Raw genomic sequence first — 20,648 nt, 5'->3', positions numbered from 1 at the left:
CTCAATTTGGGGTGCATCTTTTTTTTTTTTTTTAAATGAACCCAGCTCCATCCCTCACAAAGAGTTCAAAATTTCATTTACTTCTGGGAGTTGACCTCCAGTCTCCATTATGCTCTGCAGTTTTCCTACTTTCAAATATACCTTTCAGAGTTTCCATTATCTGATTTTTTTTTTCCTGTTAACTGCAAGGTGAGTGAAGTGCTGTTGAGTAAGTGAATTATTCAGTTGTTACCTCCTTGTCCTCAGCGGTGTTCTTAGAGTGCCCCATTCTGTACCTAATCACTCACTTCCTGAAAGAGGCCAAGACTACCTTGCCCAAGGACCAAAATGACCACAGACAATTCACTACTGGCCAGTCCCTCAGCATATTCCCTCCTGGGTTCATCAGTGGCCTCGTTTGCCCATTTTCCTAAAGGCTCAGGACCTCTGAGTTCATAGTGTTAATGCTCCTTACGTCCAAGGTGTGATGCTGTATGGTGGGTACCCAAATGTGGTTGAATCACTGAATCAAAGGAAAATGAACCACTGACAATAAAATGCAAGAGTCTTGGCTGACCTGGCCTGCCCCTGGTGGGAGCCATGGCTGCATAGAGAAGGTCACAGGGAATAATCCACCAGGTGTATTGGCCTTTTGCCCTAAAGTCAGAAGGGATTTTTATTATGTATTTAAATTGTAAGCCAGCAGGCGTCTGCAGCTTAGAATCGGGGGAAAAAGGCTTATTGACAGTAAGTAAAAGGAGAATTCAGTGTTTTCATCTTTGGAACCAGATGTTGCATCTCGATAAGCTGGAGGCCGTTAAGGATAGGGACAAAGTCATTTACAACTCCTTTCTGTATAGCAGTTCAGCAAAGTATATCCCCAGAGTGGAAGAGATGGCGAGCGTGATACAATGGAAAGAGCACGTGGGCCTACATCTGAGGTTCACCTAGGCCCTCCTGCTCACCTCGAGCAAGTCACATTCTCTCTAAAATTGGCTTAATACCAGAATTTTGGGGGCCCAGTGAGAGTGCATATGAAGCGCATTGTAAAATGCTCATTAAATGGGTTTTTGTGGGCTCAGCACCTGTATGAAGCACTGTATTACCCCTTTCTTCGTTTGGTATATTAGAAGAACTAGGGGTTTGAAGAACAGGTAGCTTTAGAATGAGGGTGAGCATTTAAAAAGTGTCTACTTGTGTGCCAGCATGTTTCGTACATTATTTCCAGCTCTGTCAGCCTCTTAAGCTAGACTCGCACCGATGAGGACCCTCGCCCAAAGAGCCTCAAGCCACACACGGTTAGAGCCCATGTGCTTTTCCTGGCACGTGGAGCGCCTCTCATTCATTAGAAACTGCAGGCTGAAGTTAGGGATGAAATGGAGGCAGATCAGAGATGGAGTCCTGAAGGGAATGTTCCCTAGCCTTTGAGGTCTGCATTGGGTCAGGCAGCCACACAAACCGTAGCTGAGCGGGTCCCTGTAGCAGCCAGGGCTGCAGGGTGGGCACGCCAGTGTGCTGGGGTGTCTCCAGGGCTCTGCTCTCAGCACACACAGGAATGGCTCCCAGAGAAGCCAGCATGTTCCCGGCAAGCTGGCTTTATCTCCTCTAAGCCTGGAGGTTGAGTGAGCTCCAGAGGGAAGATGGGTCACCTTGTGCTGTCCTGCCTGCTCCCAGGCCACCGGAGCTTCCCTCACCCTCCACCAGAGGTCACCCCTGCTGAGCCTTGGCCTGCACCCCAGCTTTGCAGCTGGGATTTATTTTTGGCACATCAGGCTTCCGTCCTCAAGTAGCAAAGCCTGAAGGAAGAGCAGCAAGATATCCTGTTCTGGCCACAAGCGTCTGCTCGGGACACGCTTCAGCTCTCTGTTGTCCCCTGTCCCCAGGGGGCTCCTGGACCTTTGGGATTCCTGTCACGTTCATTCCAGGGCCTGCGAGGACATAGAGGTGAGTAGCTGGGTGGGGAGCGGGAGAGGCTGTGGAGTAGAGAAGACAGAACCCCCCACATCCATTAGACCCACCTCTCCCTGCTTCTGAAGGCACATGGGCCCAGAAGAGTGGCAGCACTGATTCTCTAAGTTTCAGGGAGGGATGTCATGTTCCAAAAAGGACCAGGCTACCTACTCCCGTTTGGGGACCCTTTCCAAAGGCATCTTCGGTAAGGCATGGGGAATGCAGGCGGGGGCAGTGGACAGAGGCGCGAAGTTGGCCCCAGGTTAGGCCTAGAGTAAGGGGATGAGGCAAGATAGACCTCCGCCGCCCACCCCAGGAGACGGGAGTGCTGCTGGGGCTCAGTGGGGCAGGTTGTGCCAGGGAACGGGCCCTGATGGGACGGCATCCCGGGCTGGGTCCACATACACCGTCTGTGCAGGGAGGGCTGCAGGAAGGAGAGACCTTTCCTTGCCCAGCTTTGGGAGGTGGGGGGAGGAGGGGGAACAGATGCCCCTCGTGGGAACTTTAAAGGACTTACCAGGGACTGGGCTAGTTTTTGTGGGGAGCAGACACTGTGGTGCTCAGCTGGGGTTGCTGACAGGGGTGGAGCAGAGGCAGCTCCAGAGCCTGCTGCTGGCAGAGGACACTGTTGTTATTCTCATCCTTCCTCTGGTAACCAGGCACCCAGCAGTGGGGACGCCAGCCTTCCTAGAACAGCCGGCCTGTCCCGAGGCAGCCAGGGCTGCTGCTTGGCTGGTCAGCAAATTGGCCTCTTTGACAGGCCAGACCTTCTTGGACCCAGAAAGGGCGGTGGAAATGGGACCGGAGGCATCTTTGGCCCTGCTGAGAGGCAGCTCGTGCCCATTTTCTATCTGCCCCTCTTCCTGTTGGTACAGAATTTTCTCCATTCCTCAAGTCCTCGGTGTGAGGTAGGAGTTCCATACCCAGTGGCCTCTATGTTCCTGAAGCAAAGCCGGCCAGCTCCTCTGGGTCTAGGCCTGAGTGTCCTGGCTCCGTTCTGCCCCACACTGCAGCAGGACCACTCAGGGCTCGTTGGCCATCGTTAGGTAGGACACAGGGCATTCTGAAGACATGACCATCCTGCTGGCAGGAACCTGGACCAAAGGGACACCTCCAGCCATTGACTTACATCTACGGAGCAGCACCTGCGACACACCTGCACTGGGCACAGTGGGGAGGGATGGTTGGGATGATCTAGAGATGATCACGGTGGGATAGAGGTGAGACAACAAGTGATACCAGAGGCTGGGACCAGGACTCACCCATCAAACTCTGCATCAGAGCACCTGGCACAGTACTTCTCCGAGTATGAAAGGAAGGAAGGAAGGAGGGAGGGAGGACAGAAGGAAGGAAGGGTCAAGGGGGGACAGTGATCACAAAAACTAAGGGCGGAACGGGTGAGGAAGCAGCAATGGGAAGCACAGCAAGGCTGTCCCAGGAGGAGGGGTGTTTTCTGGGTAGGACAGTTACAAGTGGGGGAGATAAGGAGAGGTTATGGGAGCAGCCTATTTGAAAATGAAACCATGAAGCTTCTCACCTTTTCCAGAAGTGCAGAGAGCAGGCCGAGGAAAAGCAGGACCAGCCTCGTCGCCTCAAAGAGGAAAGAGCACTTTAATTTGTCCTTTGCAGAATTTCTCAGTGGTGCTTTCTAAAACCAAGCGTGTGCTGGCCCTGTCAGAACTAACCTTGCAGCCTGGTGGCCCGATTCCTGCCTCGAGCCTGAGCTTGGGCCTGGCTGCCCATCTATTGCTCCTATCGGGGAGCAACAACTAACAACGAGAACATGCCGGGAGCCACATGGTCACCTGGGGTCACGAGAGCTTACAGCCAGTGGGGAGAAGCAAGTTGGGCTCTTTCCAAAGCTTTTTTAAAAATACATAAACATTTATTTTGAATATTCACAAGAGGCCAGACCTATGCCAGGAAATACGAAGATGAGGTAGAGGGACTTCCCTAGCGGTCCAGTGGTTGAGACTCCGCACTTCCAGCGCAGGGGGCACGGGTTCGATCCCTGGTTCCTCTGGGTTCCTGGTTACCAGAGGAAGGAACTAAGATCCTGCATGCTGTGCGGTGCAGCCAAAAAAAAAAAAGGGAGAAACGGTTTCAGCCCTCAAAGTGCACATCCCCCAGGTCAGGAAGGCTGACCGCTTCTTTCTGTTCCCCTCTTTAAGGAGCTGAACATGACCCAGGACAAGGCACTGCCGGACTCCCGTTCCGCACAGGGTTTCTATGAGAACTACGAGCCCAAGGAGATCCTGGGCAGGTAAGGCCCGGACCTTCCCCATGAAGTTCTGTCTTGGGCTCCGGCCAGCACTGCGGGCGGGATCCATCCCTGCCTGACCCTGAGCACTGACCCCATTTCCATCCCGAAAGCACTGTCCACTTGGAGAATCTCTCAGTTCGGGGTCCTGCCCTCCTGCACCAGGATGGAGGAAGCGGGTATAAGAGCACCCAGATTAGAGACCTCTCCCAGCAAGGAGCTCCCCCAGTTTGGGGCCAGGGTCAGGAATCAGGTGTCAGAGAGAAGCTTATGGCCCTGAGAGGGTGCAGCTTCTTCCTCCGTGCCGAGAAAGAGCACTGAACTAGGAGCTAGGAGGCCCCAGAGCAGGCTTCCTCCTCTTGGGCTCCAGGCAAATCGCCCTCTCTGTGCCTTCTTCATCCTACCATCCCCCAAAGCTCACAGGGAGCTGGGGGACAAGGCAGGACATCTCTGCTGCAGCCTGGATCTGGGCCTCCCCCTGGGCTGAGGGGCCCCGGGGATGATCTCTCCTCTGCACCCCCAGGGGAATAAGCAGCGTTGTCAGGCGCTGCATCCACAAGCCCACACGCCAGGAGTATGCTGTGAAGATCATCGACGTCACAGGTGGGGGCAGCTTCAGCTCCGAGGAGGTGCAGGAGCTGCGAGAGGCCACGCAGAAGGAGGTGGACATCCTGCACAAGGTCTCAGGACACCCCAACATCAGTGAGTGACGGCCCCGAGCCACGGCGCGGTGCCCTGCCATGGGTCTGCTCTGATAACCCAAGCCGGGGAGTGTGGCCCCAGTGCAGCTAGCCAGAACCACCAGTGTCTCCTGCACCCCGAGGCCCTGAAAGCCCAGTGCCCAGAGGCTTGAGGCTCCCGGCTCCACCCTCACTGCTCCCGGGAGTCAGCTCTAAGCCTCCTCTTCCAGCCCCACAGAAGGGGTGACAGGCAGGGCTGGGTGCAGGTGTGGGAATGGGAGTGTGAAGTCCCTGGGTGCCCCCTCCCCTGGTGCGCCTCCTTTGAACACCATCGCCATACCCCTTCCAGCTTCTGAGTCCGGCCACAGCGGCCTTAGTCCCCTTCCCCCCGCGCCTCCACTGCCCCCGCCTGGGTTCCTCTGTTGCCTGAGACGAGTGAGCCATTTCCATTTCAGTACAGCTGAAGGACACTTATGAGACCAACACTTTCTTCTTCTTGGTGTTTGATCTGTAAGTACCCAGGCCTGGGGCCTATTGGAGAGGCTTCTATTGTAGTCCCCCACCCAGGGCTTCCTGTAGACGAGCAGCCAGCCCCTGACACCGTGGATGCCAAATAAGGCCACAGACGCTTTAGGCAGATCAGCCCCTGGAGTCAGGCTGCCAGGTTTTAGATCCTGGGTCCATCACTTATGGGCTGGATGATTTCTGTCAGTATCAGCTTTCCCATCGGTGTTGCAGGAGGAATAATGGCACAGTGACTGGCACAATGTAAATGCTAATGATTATGAACTACCATGATGATGACCATGGTGGTCATTCAATACTTATTCTAGACATTGAGGATATGCAATCCTACTTCATGCACTAATTTTCACAGGGCGTGAACAGAAAGCAATCAAGTCATAAAACACAGAGTTACACATATATGTAAAGCTGAGCAGGGGTCAGAGGGAGTGGGCAGGGAATGCTCTCCAGGAGGTGACCTGAGCAGAGACCTGGATGAAGGGAGGGAGGGATCTGAGCCAAGACCTGGAGAAGGAGCCTCTAGCAGAGGGAACGGCCAGAGCAGGGGCCCAGCAGGGGTGGGCTTGGCATGTTTGAGGCTCGGCAAGGAAGTCAGGATGGGGGAGTGGAGCAAGCCTGTGGCGATGGCAGGATGCAAGGTCAGTCAGTACCAAAAAGCAGATTATGCAGGCGTTTTGGAGGTAAGAATTTTTGGAGGGCCAAGGGCATGGGGGTGATGTGATCTGACTTACTTTTATAAAGGATCCCACTGACTGTAAGGAGGCAAGAGTGGAAAGGAGGAAGCCAGCAATATGGGGGCAAGAGGCCCAGCAGGGAGACAGTGGTGGAGATTGTATTTGGGATGTGGTTCAAAGATTGACGTCATCATCGTTGTCGTCAGCAGCAGCATCAACAGCAACATGTCACCATGTTTGTGCACCAACAGGCCTGTTGAGATGAGCTCCTTGTCACAGGGCCCTCTGCCCCCAGGGACCAGCGGGCCTTTTAGCTGTGAGAGCCTCTGTTTTCTCAGGAAAGGAAAAACGATACTGTCCATCTCACCAGGCTCCAAGCATCAAATTCGAACAACACAAAGTGTTCTGTGAACCGTGCCCTCAGACTTCTTACCGCTTTTACTGGAAAAGGTTCCCAAGGAAGGGAACTCTCCAGCTCCCATGCCCCCACTCCATTGAGTCCTCACTAAAGGACACACACCTCTGTTGCACGAATCATTGTTGGAGAGTGGTCTTGACTTCTGCATACATAACTGCTAATTTAGGGACTAGCTTTACTTGAGAAGATTATTCAAGCAGATTTTGTATTGCTGGAACACTTCATTGTGTAGTCATACTGAACATGTGCAGTGTTAAGTTTTTCTTGGAGACACAATTTAACTTGGCCTGTGTGTACAATTCAACCACCAGCTCCAGGAAGGCAGGAGCCTGCTGATGGACCTTGCAGGGTCCCAGTGTTGTTGACTGGTAAATCTTTTTGCTGCTGCTGCTATTAGTGAGTTCTCCTAGCGTGTTTAAAATGGAATTAAAGTGATCAAAACTGGAGGCACACACTGCCTTTTAGGGACACAGTACCAATCGTGTATGAAACAAGGCTCACTTCTGTAATTTCTGGGTTGCTCCTCAAACAGAACTCAACTCCCCGCCCCACCAGTTAAGTTCAAGGATTTTCTTGCCTCCCTCAGATACTGGCCAGAATTCTTCCCTTGGGCTCTGCTTTTCCTGGAGGAGCAGGCAGGATGCACCTTTCCTATTTAACTTTCCTAGGACCCCTCCAGACTTGCCCAGCTCTAGCTGTCTCAACTCTGTTCGGTGGCACTGTCCTGTAGAGTCCTTGGGGGCAGCTCAAATGTCTCTAACCTTTGAAGAAGTTGCTTGGGGAAGCTATTTTTAATGCTGCCCCAAATTGCCCTTCAGGGTATAACTAGATGATTCTAGCAGAAACCTCTTTCTAGATCATCCCAAGTGAGAAAATGGAACCGCAATTCTTAATCCTAAGAAATCCTATAATAGGTAAAACTGCTCTTCCATCACTACTGTTGCTTCTGTTTGTTCCTGGGGAAAACCAGGATACTCCTGTCCTTCTGATGTGGGTCTGGGGCCTTGTGCCAGTGGCTCAAGTTCCCTCTCCCCCCTCCCAACCCTGACTTTGACCCTGAGGGATCCCAGTCCATGCTGTCACTCCCACACACGGGGGGACCTTCGCACTGGTGCCATCCCCCAGCCCCCAGTCTCGTTCTTCTTTCAACCTTCCGAGACAGCCTATCCACTCACTTCCCTAGCTCCTCCCCACAGACCTTGGTCCTTTGTGGGGAGCAGCCCACTTTGCCCCTGGAGGTGTTAGGGTGGGAAACAGTTTTCTGGGAGCAGGGTAAGGAGGGGGTAGCCTTGGGGCACATCCAGCTACAAACCCTCTGTCCCCACAGGATGAAGAGAGGGGAGCTCTTTGATTACCTCACTGAGAAGGTCACCCTGAGTGAGAAGGAAACCAGGTGGGGTCCACTTGCCCCTCTCCCTACTTCCGGCCTGAGTCCCTTGCTTAGGCACCGCATTCTTGGAGGAGGCGTGGCATGCGCCCGTCTGGGTGGGCAGTGTGCTCCGCTGGCTTTGGTGGCCTCCTTTCCTCCTTGACTCAGCCAAGGTGGGCCTGGCCTGTCTTGAGTCCTCCCTCACTTGCAGTCCAGCTGGCTTACGGGCTTTGGTGTCCCTGCCTGTTACCTGACCCTGCAGAGTAGCAGATGAAAGTAACCTGTTCCTGTCCCACCCCAGAAAGATCATGAGAGCCCTGCTAGAGGTGATCTTCACCTTGCACAAACTCAACATCGTGCATCGGGATCTGAAACCTGAGAACATCCTCTTGGATGATGACATGAACATCAAGCTCACAGACTTTGGCTTTTCCTGCCAGCTGGAGCCAGGAAAGAAGCTGCGAGGTCTGGTAACATGGCCTTGGCCCATGTCAGGGGCTCAGGCTCTCTCCTCAGCTCTCCTAGGAACAGAGGTTGCCTGGGTTTCCCCCCCAGAATAAAAATCCTACCATTTCAGGGCTGGGTGTTTCTTCCCCGGACTGGGCTGAGCCAAGTTCCCACTGCCTGCATTCCAGGCCAGGATAGCTAGAAGTGACCAGGCCACTGACGGTCCCCCATCGGGTGGCCACAGGACCCAGCACCCTGGCCCTGCCCTTGGCCCTGGGCCAGGCCTGTGTTCAGAGAGTCCCAGCCCAGCCACCACTTCGGTTCCTTCTCCATCGTCTCTTTGGGCTTTCCTCTTCCAAGTGCCTCTGCTGACCTGTTCTGATGGAAACTGTCCCTGCAGAGGTCTGTGGGACGCCCAGTTACCTGGCCCCTGAGATCATTGAGTGCTCCATGGATGATGACCACCCTGGCTATGGGAAGGAGGTGGACATGTGAGTGTGTTGGGGGGAGGGAGGTGACCCGGAGGGACAGGGATGCCCCCACGGCCGGGAGCACCTGGCTGGGGAGGAGGGCGTGGTGGGAGCTCCAGCTGGCCCTCCTGCCTTCCTCCCCGCCACCCCATGCCAGGTGGAGCACAGGGGTCATCATGTACACCCTGCTGGCCGGCTCCCCACCCTTCTGGCACCGCAAGCAGATGCTGATGTTGAGGATGATCATGAGTGGCAGCTACCAGTTTGGCTCACCAGAATGGGATGATTACTCGGACACTGTGAAGGACTTGGTGAGAGGAAAGGCCTCCTGGCTCGGGGGTCAGGCGAGGGGCAAGTACAGTGGGGAGAGGGGAGTGTACCGTGCATGCCACGGGATGGAGGCCCTGCCAGGAGGGACCCCCCATAGACGTCTTCCGTTCTGTCTCGTTCTCTCAGGTCTCCCGCTTCTTGGTGGTGAGCCCCAAAGGCCGCTGTTCGGCAGAAGAGGCCTTAGCGCATCCCTTCTTCCAGCAGTACACGGTGGAGGAAGTGCGTCACTTCAGCCCCCGGGGGAAGTTCAAGGTACTTAAGCTGGCCTGCCACTCAGGGCCCCGGGGCAGGTGCCGCAGGCCCCTGAAGTCCGAGCTCCCGGTGCCCTTCTTGGGGACTCCTTACGCCCACAGGGTTTCCAGAGCACCCACCCTTCTCCTCCCGCCCAGCCATGTGATGGTTGCAGCTCAACTTCTGGCTTCTGGCTCCGACAGCCTTAAGCCCTGCGCCTGCTGGTCGGGTGGGAATGGGGATATCGGGGGTGGGGGGTGGGAATGCTAGGACAGGCCCAGCGGAAACCACACAAGCCTTCGTGGCAAACAAGCTCAGGGCCTGCCGTCACGGACTGGGAAGGAAACAGGCCGCGGGGCGGGTCCAGCTCTCAGGCCAGGCCCTCCGCAGGTGATCGCCCTGACGGTGCTGGCTTCCGTGCGGATCTACTACCAGTACCGCCGGGTGAAGCCCGTGACCCGGGAGATCGTCATCCGAGACCCCTATGCCCTCCGGCCCCTGCGGCGACTCATCGACGCCTACGCTTTCCGGATCTATGGCCACTGGGTGAAGAAGGGGCAGCAGCAGAACCGGGCGGCGCTCTTCGAGAACACACCCAAGGCTGTGCTCCTCTCCCTGGCTGAGGAGGGCTACTGACGGGCAGGCCGGCAGGGCAGGTGGGACGGGGGTCAGGCCGGGAGGAGAAGCCACCGATATGGAGGGCACAGGAGTGAGAGCGTGTGCAGGCCTCTGTCCAGAGGGGACACTCGGCCCCGGACTGGACCCCAGGAGCTGGGGCCACTCTCCCGTCTTGGAGGCGTCACGCGGTGGTCAGTGCAGTTGGAGCCAGGCCCACGGGGTGGGGGACCAGCTGTGGTCCAGAACCAGGAGCACCCTGCCTCTCCATGGCCCAGCTATACCACCATGTCCGCTTGTCCTCACGGGAGGCCCACAGTTACTGACACTCGGTGCACCGCCTTTAGGGTCCCAGGGTGAGGATGAAAGAGAACAGTCTGAGAATCGCAATCACAGGAGATTTTACTGACCTCACAAAGTCCAGTGACACCACGGGAGCAGGTTCTTCTCTGGGGCCATGTTTTTAGAGGCATAGGGCAGCCCTTACATAACTATTAATAGAAAGGGAAGCTTCTGCTGTTGTCTTTGTGGAGTATTATTCACTCTGTGCCTCCCATGATACGCAGTTGCGCCTGGTAAATCCGTCGTTCTCCTAGACCCTTTTAAGACTGACATTGTGCTTTAAAGAGCCCACAGAACTGCATTTCACATACGGTGGAAACTAGGTTCCCTTGGAGGTGCATGAAACCCCACAAATAAAGCAAATGAAGGAATCATTTTCCTTCTACAGCAACTTGCTGGGAAAACAAGGGGACCTGGGGAAATTCTGCCTTGAGCAAACAATGTCAGGTCCCCGGGTCAGACAGCGAGAAAGGAGGAGGGAGCAGATTTAAAATTTTTTCACAAACTGCCTTTCAGAGCACTGTGCCCCAACTGTTTTGAGTATGTGGCCCCCATACGGTCAATATTTGACCTCTAAGAGAAACATCCGGCTCCTGGGCACAATCAGTAAGTTGGGCCCCTTCTCCAAGAGACAGTGGCGCCCCTCCGCGGAGGTCAGGGTCCTTTCCTGCCCGGGGGAGAGGTGCCTGCCGCAGAGGATGGGGGAGGGGATGGACGCAGTCCCGAGTTTGGCTGTGTTTGGCATGTGGCCAGGGAGTGCCACAGGGGACTCCTCTCGTCTCTGTGGTGCTCACAGCTCCCCAGGTGGTCGGCCTACACTGGAAGCGCAGCGGAAGCCTAGGTTGTCTGAGGCTGAATCTGGAGTGTTGCCCATCCTGCCAGCAGAGGAGGGGAGAGACAACGGACATTTGTTGAGAAAGGGACCCAGGGCCTTACCCAACTCTCCTGCTCCAGCTCCCAGGGCCTGCTGTGGTCTGGGGCGCCTGAGGACTGGTGGGGGGGGCATACACAGTCTGGAAAGGAACCTAGTGTGAGGGTAGGGCCTGAGGGTGTGCCATTCCTGGGGGAAAGGGGTAAGAAGGGACCTTGGGACAGAGTGGAGGAAGTGAGGGTGGTCCTGAGAGACTGAACTGGAAGGAAGGAAAGGCCACAAGTAATAACTTCGACTGTCGGTAGTTTAGAATAACTCAGCCGAAAAAAACCTGTCGGCAAGAAGTGAGACTATCATAGCACCAATCAGTACCTCACACTTTCCAAAGAAGTTTCACATGTATTCCTTCATTTGCCATTTCCCTTACTGCTCTGGAAGGAGGGTTTTGTTCACCATCTCACAGACCCACAGTCAGACACTAGGAAGATTTAAATGTCTTGCCCAAGGCCAACCACTGCTTCACTGGCACAACAGAATCAGTGGCAAACCCAGTTTCCTGGTCCCCAGGCTGATACTTTCTCCACTACTTTGTCCTAAAGAAAAAGGTGAGGAAAATCCAGGGGGCTCAATGTATCAAACGCCTGCAAACCTGATACCCTGAGGCCACAGGAACAGTGGCTTCTCTACAGTCCTTACAGAACCCAGGAGCAGGAGGAGTTGCAGGGAGATTAACCAAAATAAATCTACAGATGAACAAAGTAGAAAGTCCTACAAGGGGACTCGGGAGCCGGGGACTCTACCATTCAGGTGCCACCACTAGCCATCTGTGTGAAATGAGCAGGTTCCAGGACCTTCCTGAGCCTATTTTTTCTTGATTGTAAAACAAATGGCTGTAGAAAATGACTTTTCATGTGCACACTCGTTGGAAGAGTCAATATTTCCATGGCCCCTAACCATGACCTATCGATGTGGCCATTCCACTTCCCTCTCTCTGCAAGCCTAGCTCTGAGGACAAGAGGGGAAACCACATAATTAAGATGCTGGACACAGAGTCTGCCTTGGTGCTGATTGCTGGCAGGAAAAGGCACCAGCAGTCCCGGGCTCTTGGCTTTTCATGGCAAGTGTGGCTTACTTCCTCTTCTGTACCCACAGCCCCCAGTGGAGGGGGAGGCACGGCAGCGGCGGCCATGCCAGATCTGGTGCCACCTGTGCTCTGGGAGACCAGGACCCAGACCCTCAGCCCCCAGCTACCGAGCCCCTCACCTGGTGGTGACCCGGGCCCGGTGATTGGCAGAGCCGTCCGCCGTGTCGATCCAGGACGCCCCCCGGAGGACACGCATGTCCTGGTCGGCAGGCTGGTATGGTGACGCTGTCCACTCCCACACGTTGCCCACGAGGTCAGAGAGCCCTGAAGCACGGCGGCGGGTCTGGCCCAGGCTGGGGAGCACCACCCCCGCCCCTCCTGGCCATCGACGGCCCTGGGGAGCTAATGCTTCCCAGTGCTGCTTCTCTCCGCCTCATCTTTCAGGCAGGACTGTCCCACCAACCAAGCTGTGAACGCTGACAGCAACCCGACGAGCAATCTTACCGTAGTTGTTCTGTGGAGGGAAAGCGTTCACCGGGGAGACTCCGTGGAAGCCATCCTCAGCCTTGTCACCCTTGGGGAACTTTCCCTGAGGGGGGAGAAATTTAGACTAAAAGATTTACCATCCCGTCCCAAGGCAGCTGCTCCCACCTGCCCAGAGGAGTTTAAACCAAGGCCACCTTGCGGTATCCTCCGGGGTAGGGGAAGGGCACGGGGCAGTGACCCGAGGTTCCCACCCTGAGCTCCCAAACCAGCTGCCTCATGTCCTCCACCATGACCTCCTGGCTGGATTAGGAAGTGTGTCGTTTCCCCTGTGTCCACACCAGGCTGCCCCACTCCCACTTTCTCGACTTCCTCCCCATGTGCCTTGAGAAGAAAGGCTCTGCCTCCCCTCCTCCGTGACCTGCACCCGTGTCCTCAGGAACCAGGATGCTCATGCTGTGCTCCCCTGTACCGTCGCGTTCCCTTCTACCACCAGCAGCCTTAACGCTCCCTCATCTGCTCGGACCCTGCCTTCCTCACCTCCTGCTTTTTACCGCCAAAGTTCTGGAAAAGTAACCTGTATTTGCTGATGCAATTTGTTCAGCTTGTTCATTCTGCTTCTCATTGAATTTGGAGTTCAGCTGCCCCTGCTCTATGGAGGCTGATCTTATGAAAGGGAAGATGAAGGGGCTACAATTTACTCATCGCCAACCATGTGCTAGGGCTGCTACATCTGTGTCTTTAATGCTGACCAGGTTGTGAGGCAAGTATTCTCTCCCTTTAAAAAGCTAGCAACTGGGACTTCCCTGGTGGTGTAGTGGTTAAGAATCCACCTGGCAATGCAGGGGACACGGGTTCGAGTCCTGGTCCGGGAAGATCCCACATGCCGCAGAGCAACTAAGCCCATGCGCCACAACTATTGAGCCTGCGCTCTAGAGCCCGCAAGCCACAACTACTGAGCCCGTGTGCCACAACTACTGAAGCCTGCACTCCTAGAGCCCATGTGCCACAACAAGAGAAGCCACCGCAATGAGAAGCCCACGCGCCGCAACGAAGACCCAACACAGCCAAAACAAACAAACAAACAAAAAAAACTAGCAACTGAGACTCAAAACAGTTAATTTATCAAAGATCCCATGGTGAATAAGTCAGATAAGACTTTTTGCAAAGCTCTGATCCCAAGATCATCTAAAAGGTCAGTCTACCCCTCAGGCCCTTTTCAAGGCTTCACCCTAAAATGCTGGTGCTGGGTTCCCCTCATGCTGCAGAGTCCCCCTGGGGGATGTCATTCCTGCCTACAGTGTATGCTGTTGACTCCAAACCAGTTGCTCTGACCCAGACCTCTGTCCTAAGCTGCAAACTCATACTTTCAACCTCTTACTGAGCATATCCATGACCCAAAGGCAGCTGAAGCTAGGCTGATCCTAAACTGACCAAGCTCTATCCCTCTGACCCCCAACATGCACATTATCTGTTCTGGATAATGGTCACACCGGCACCCTCTTGCCCAAGCTTGGGTTCATGCTCGAGTCCTTCTCTCTTCCACTCCTCCATGTTCGGCGAAGTACCAAACCCTGTCTCTCCTCTCAGGCCGGCGTCTCCCACCTGGCTTCCTCTCGATTTCACTTCCACTTCATGCAAGTGTTCACATCCCCGGGCCATGGCCGCAGCCTCGGATTCAGAGACCTCCTGCAGCTCTACTTCATTTGATCCCACACAAATTTTCAACAATCAGCATCCCCCAAATCAAAATGATGTTGTCGCTCCCCTGTTTCAAGACCTCTGTCGGCTGGCTCCCCACTGCCTGGAGGGTAAAATCTAAAACCACATCTTGGCACCCCTGGTCCTTCATAATCTGCCTCCAATCCACTGCCTACTTCATCTCCGATACCTCCTGTTTCCCTGTGCGCTAGCCTCTCCAAGTCTGGCATGTCTCTGAACACAGCACCCTTTCCTAATCCACTGCTGACACACATGTTGTTTCCTCCACTTTTCTCGTGGCAAACTCCGGTTCAATCAGCTCAAATGGCATGTTCACTGTGAAGTCATGCCCTGCTCTTGCAGCACAAGAGAGCACGCTCCCAGCACACCCCCCAGCACACGCTGCACATCTTCACTATACAGCCCCACCACGTTGTCTTCTGCTTTACCCCTTTACCAGCTTTCAGTTCCATTAGAACACGAAGGCCTCTGAGTCCCACAGCCTAACACAGTGTCTAGCCCACAGCAGGTCTCAATCAACACTCTGAGAAGGGACAGGAGTGAGGAACGTGTGTCTTACCTGCCACAGGTTGGTGCGGTTTGGCTGGAACTCATTTCCCCAGGGGTAAACCTGACCTGCCAGGAGGGCAAGGAGACAGCGGAGGAGGGAGAGGTGAGGAGTTGGCGAAGAAGGGAAAGGCAGAAAGAGCGAGGCAGCCGAAAGGAAGTGAGGAAGTGATGAGAACAGAAGAGTAAGATTACTTACTTTTACTTCCCACGCCCCTCCCTTCCACTCACAGTATTGCACTCGGAGGCCCTGGCTTCTGATTTGCTCCAGGACAGGACAATTCTAGGTGTGGTTCTGACCAATGCCATTCTGCAAACTATCTGTTACCAGCTCATGCTGGGATAAGTACAGAAAATGAGAGTAAGCATTGAGAAACATGTTCGTTAGACTTAGACTGGATAAATGAACAAGCAACCTCATTTATCACATTCATAACTTCGACTATTGGTATAGCCAGTGTTCATTCAAAGACTGTGTAGAGGTGTTGAATATGGGAAATTGCTATTTCACTCTAACTTTGTTTAGCTAGGATTGCAAACTAACAAAGTTATAAGCAAATAGCAATGTTATATTAATCCCTATACAGCTATGGAAAAGGTATACAGTGTAGGTAATCCTTTTCTTTTTCCCTATGCTATGTTGTTCTGATTATACTTATTGAAATGGAACATGTCTGTAGACTCTGCAACAATTAAAAAAATATATGTCTGGTTTTTTCATTCCATTTTCCAGTTATTAATTTTTATGCTATTTTATGGAAGTATTGGTCTGAGACGGATTAGAAATAACACCACCAACAACTGGTCCATCACTACACAGTGTAAGCAGCACTGCTCTAGGGAGCACAAACCTGTCCCGCCCTTTAAAGCCCCCCATGCAAGGCAGGATGGGGAGAAAGAAAAAAGGGAAATCGCTTGGCATCTCTATACCCTTCAAGCCCCCTCGGGCAGCAAACTCCCACTCTTCCTCAATGGGCAGCCGTTTCCCCCGCCAAGCACAGTAGGCACGGGCATCATTCCAGCTCACGTGTACCACTGGGAGCTCCAGTTTCTCTCGGATGCCAGAGCCGGGACCTGCAGGCTGATAGCCAGGATGAAGTGAGACAAGCTTCTGGGAGCTCGTGGAAGTCTGAGGAAGGCTAGGCTTAGGGTGCCTGAGTTCAGCTTTTACCACAGATGGAGCAAGGAAGTGGGAAGAGAGAGCCTGGCGAGTGAGGAGAGGTCCAGAGTCAGAAAGAAGGACTAAACATGAGACGAAAGGGAGAAATGGGATGGGCCAGGGGTAAAAGGATTAGGGCAGAGAAAACAGGGTGGCTTGGCTGCTTCCCTGAAATTTCTCTGTCATCCTTTTAAACTCAGTATTTCTAGATGGGCAAGGGTCTAGGGAAGCCAGGCCTCCCAAGAGTCAGCAGGGGTAGAAAACAAAGTAGAGGAACCAACCCTTACCTGCCTCCAGAATGCCCTTTCCACTGGAAGCCACCAGAGAAGAGACTGCAAAAAGGAAGGAACACGACTGAAAAGATGCTCTGACCCAGCGAGGGCACCTTCCTGGCTGACACCCAGGAGGCAAAGCAGAGACTTCAGGCTGAGACTCAGGTGGTCCAAGTGAGGCTGTGTCCAAAATCTCACCACCCGTATTGGAGGGAGGCTTCTCAAGGGGTTCTCTTGCTGGTCCAGGGACTATCTTGAACCCTGTGTGTATCTGCAGCTTTACAGAGTCTCTATATACAGAAACCAGCACAGGGTGAACTTCCTGGGAGTGTGTGTTCATCTGACTCTTCCAGGGTGGGTCTCTCTTGCTTCCTCCCTGCCTCTGGTTCTCAGGTTTGATTCTCTACTGTGGCCCAGGGGACCCCAGATCCCACAGGATCCTCTGTCTAGGTCCCACTCCCATCCCCTCAGCGGCAAACCTAGGTTCTCTTACCTGCATTTTCTGGGTTGCTTTTTTTCTAAGCTCATCAGAGACAAGGTCCTCAAAGACAAAGCTCCACCCAAACACCTCAGCCTCTGTCTGGTACTTTTTCTCCCTGACAAACTCCCTGAAAAGAGATGTTTCATATGGTTTAGCTAATAGGGTTCTGTGCTCCACCCTCACCCTCTCCTGCTCCAAAACACCTTATACACCCTTATCCTATTAGTCACACATCACAGAATTTTCATGAACTACAAGGAATTAACCTGAGAGCCTGAGCAGATTTTCTTTTAAAATCTGTTGCTGTGTGTGCAGTTCACAAACAGGAGAATTCACTCTTTTTGGTGTATAGTTTTGTGAGTTTTGACAAAGCACGTAGTCACTATCACAATCAAGATACAGAGCAGTTCCATCAACCACCCCCTAAAATTCCCCTATGCCTCTGCAACCACTGATCTGTTGTTTGTCTCTATAGTTTTGCCTTTCCCAGAATATAAATTCACATAAATTGAATGACACAGTATGTAGTTTTTGGGGTCTGGCTTCTTTCACTTAGCATACTGCTTCCAAGATTCATCCCTGTTCCTTTTTTTTTTTTTTTTTAGTTTGCTGCCTTTCATTGCTGAGTAGTATTTCATTGGATGTATAGACCATATTTTGTTTATCCATTCACCAGTTGCAGGTCATCTGGGTTACCTCCAGTTTTTGGAGATAATGAATAAAGCTTCTGAGAAGATTCAAGGGTGGGAATGGGTCTCTCTTCGGAAAGGTCTTCGTCACATACCTAATGTCACAACAATCACAGGAGGGAGGCAGAACAGGGGTTATTATCTCCCTCTAACAGATGAGGGAGATTGAGTCAAACAAAAATGACTTGCCGAGATTTTAGAATGGATTTTCATATAGTTTGATATGGCTGAGCAAATTTCAGCAAGCAGATTTCCAGGGTAAGATGGATTGTTTTCACTGGGCTAAGAGTACTCCATCTGTGCCAGACCTCTGATATGAGAAGACATTGTTCACCCATCAAAGGGGCACTGAGAATGGAGGAGGAGATGAGATTTGGTAGCAATAGCTATTTACCGACCGCTGACCACCTGAACGGTTTGAGACTCTTTTACCAGAGAGGCAAAGACAGATTATGGGTTCTAAGAAAAGTTTAGGGGCTTACTGGAGGTGACATTATATTTCCATAATATAAAAGGTCAATTTAAAATATAAAAGAATGCATCTAGGGCTTCCCTGGTGGCACAGTGGTTAAGAATCCGCCTGCCAATGCAGGGGACACGGGTTCGAGCCCTGGTCCGGGAAGATCCCACGTGCTGCGGAGCAACTAAGCCGGTGCGCCACAACTACTGAGCCTACGCTCTAGAGCCCGCAAGCCACAACTACTGAAAACCGCGCACCTAGAGCCTGTGCTCTGCAACAAGAGAAGCCACCGCAATGAGAAGCCTACGCAATGAAGAGTAGCTCCCGCTCGCTGCAACTAGAGAAAGTCCACACGCAGCAACGAAGACCCAACACAGCCAAAAATAAATAAATAAAATAAAATTAAAAAAAAAAAAAAAGAATGCATCTACCTAGCTAGCTATTTTTGGTTGTCATGATGCAGTGCAAGCCTGATCAGAAGTGATTTCTCCTTTGATTTTAATAACTTTCCTGTTTAAAAATATTTTTTTAAAAGCATATATAACATCATATTATAGAAAAACGAGGAAATAGAGGTAGGTAAAAAGAAAAAAACTAAAATCATCCATTATCACACCAACTAAGATATACCTGTCCATATTCTCTCCCTCTTCACCCCACAACCAAGGATTTTTAAATCGCTTTCAGAAGGTGCTTCCTGTAATTATTTTCATTTGGAAGTCACAAAAACATGAGCAGAATCCGTCACCTAATGCCATGTTGCAACTTCCAGGTCTTTTTTAATGCATACACATTCTATACATATAGTTTTAAAAAATGGGATCATTCCCTATTTAGTATTTTGTAACCTACTTTCTTCACTTAACACTTCAGAACTATCTCTTTTTGACAACAGGATTTTTAAGGGCTGCTAAGTAGTCTGTTACATTGATACAATATGTTTAAGTGATTCTAAAATTGTTAACATTTGTTTACCAGATGACATTGTAAATGTATTAGCGTTGTATCAATAGCTAAATGTTTTTTGGCTAAATGTTTTCCGACAACTTTTAATTCTTCAAGACAAATCCTTAGAGGTGGAACCAGTGAGTCAAAAGGCCTGACAGTATACTGACAATCCTTATGCTGATTTCAGCCTGTGTCTCCTGAATCAAATTCTCCCCCAAACTTCTTATCCTGAAAAGTTTTAAGTCCACAAATGTAACATTTAAGTCATTTCTCACATTTGCTTTATTGTCTTCCCATCCCCTCCTCTTCCTTTCCCTCTCCTCTCTATATACTCCCTCCTCTACCATTTGAAGGTAAGTTATACATATGTCCTGGATCATTTTCTACTTTGGCCTACCCAAAACATACCACCTTGGAGACACTGACGCAGCTCAACATGGCTTCTTAGATTAAGCTGGAACCAAAATGTTTGATTCTGGAAACAACGCCATTTCCCTAAGTAAATGTAAAGGGAATTTAAGGGACTCTCAGCTACCTACCATGCACTAAACATTTCACACATTATTTTAATACAGCCGTGCATTTCAGTTAGATATTATCCCCATTTTACAGATGAAGAAATTGAAATCCAGACTAATTTGCCCAAAGTCACCCAGCAAATTAAGTGACAGAACAAGAACTTAAAGCCAAATTTTTTTTAAAAAATATATTTATTTATTTATTTAATTTTGGCTGCGTTGGGTCTTCGTTGCTGCATGCAGGCGTTCTCTAGTTGCGGTGAGCAGGGGCTACTCTTTGTTGTGGTGCGCAGGCTTCTTATTGCAGTGGCTTCTCTCATTGCGGAGCACGGGCTCTAGGTGCACGGGCTTCAGTAACTGCAGCACACAGGCTCAGTAGTTGTGGCTCACAGGCTCCAGAGCGCAGGCTCAGTAGTTGTGGCACACGGGCTTAGTTGCTCCGCGGCACGTGGGATCTTCCCAGACCAGGGCTCGAACCCGTGTCCCCTGCATTGGCAGGTGGATTCTTAACCACTGCGCCACCAGGGAAGTGGCCGGGAGCACAGAGTCTTAACCACTGGACCACCAAGGAAGTCCTGGTAGGTTTTCAACAAATGTTTATTTCCTTTCCTTACCTCTCTATTCTTCTGCACAACCTTTTGTCCCAGCGAGATAAATCTAGACACTATACTCTGAAATACATCTATCAACTTTCTACCCATACTACTGCTCATGTTGTTTCTCTGACTCTTCCTTTTCACTTGTTTGAACTCTTATCAATTCGTAATGATTTTCACCATTATATCATATGCTCCAGAAAGAAAAGAACTACATCTGTTTTGCCAGTGTATCCCTGGCACCTAGCACAAGTGCACAATAATTATCATCAAATGACTGAATGAACTGCTTTACACTTGCTGTTTGGATACCTCCAAAAATCATAGAATTAAAAGGATCTTTATTTCAACCTCCTCATATGACAGGAGGAAACCAAAACCCAAAGGGAAATGACTTAAACAGCTAGTTAACAGGAGAAACCAAGGTCTCCTTACTTCCACGTTAGTGCTATTTCCAAAAGGTCACACTTCTCTGGCTTGACGTACTATTTCGTTATGTTTCTACCTAACGGTGTCTAAGTACTATAAT

At 51.7% G+C, this 20,648-nt stretch overlaps 2 protein-coding genes across 7 annotated transcripts; one reads left to right on the top strand and one right to left on the bottom strand.

Moving 5' to 3' along the window:
* The first annotated feature begins 1,755 nt into the window (after positions 1-1,755).
* Positions 1,756-10,469, top strand: PHKG1 (phosphorylase kinase catalytic subunit gamma 1). Of its 2 annotated transcripts, XM_082432382.1 has the most exons (11): positions 1,780-1,923; positions 2,589-2,837; positions 4,101-4,192; positions 4,713-4,891; positions 5,325-5,379; positions 7,814-7,879; positions 8,157-8,320; positions 8,703-8,793; positions 8,930-9,083; positions 9,229-9,354; positions 9,724-10,469. In XM_082432382.1, the coding sequence occupies exons 3-11, from the start codon at positions 4,110-4,112 to the stop codon at positions 9,967-9,969; spliced, it is 1,164 nt and encodes a 387-aa protein (XP_082288508.1). In that variant the 5' UTR covers positions 1,780-1,923; positions 2,589-2,837; positions 4,101-4,109; the 3' UTR covers positions 9,970-10,469. The 2 variants fall into 2 exon arrangements, with proteins under 2 accessions (XP_082288507.1, XP_082288508.1); XM_082432381.1 differs by lacking the exon at positions 2,589-2,837 and having other exon boundaries at positions 1,756-1,923.
* SUMF2 (sulfatase modifying factor 2) lies at positions 10,333-19,524 on the bottom strand. Of its 5 annotated transcripts, XM_082432453.1 has the most exons (8): positions 16,921-19,523; positions 16,443-16,487; positions 16,168-16,200; positions 15,927-16,077; positions 15,010-15,065; positions 12,750-12,855; positions 12,425-12,569; positions 10,333-11,165 (listed from the first exon to the last, which is right to left on the bottom strand). In XM_082432453.1, the coding sequence occupies exons 1-8, from the start codon at positions 16,924-16,926 to the stop codon at positions 11,081-11,083; spliced, it is 627 nt and encodes a 208-aa protein (XP_082288579.1). In that variant the 5' UTR covers positions 16,927-19,523; the 3' UTR covers positions 10,333-11,080. The 5 variants fall into 5 exon arrangements, with proteins under 5 accessions (XP_082288579.1, XP_082288577.1, XP_082288578.1 ...); XM_082432451.1 differs by having other exon boundaries at positions 15,927-16,200; positions 16,921-19,524; XM_082432452.1 differs by having other exon boundaries at positions 12,750-12,834; positions 15,927-16,200; positions 16,921-18,118.
* Between the last annotated feature and the right edge of the window lie 1,124 nt (positions 19,525-20,648).

Source organism: Balaenoptera physalus (genome assembly GCF_965194825.1).
Source record: "Balaenoptera physalus genome assembly, chromosome: 16".
NCBI classification, from domain to species: domain Eukaryota; kingdom Metazoa; phylum Chordata; class Mammalia; order Artiodactyla; family Balaenopteridae; genus Balaenoptera; species Balaenoptera physalus.
Note: the sequence above shows the minus strand (reverse complement) of the source record. Positions and strands in the feature narration are given on the sequence as shown.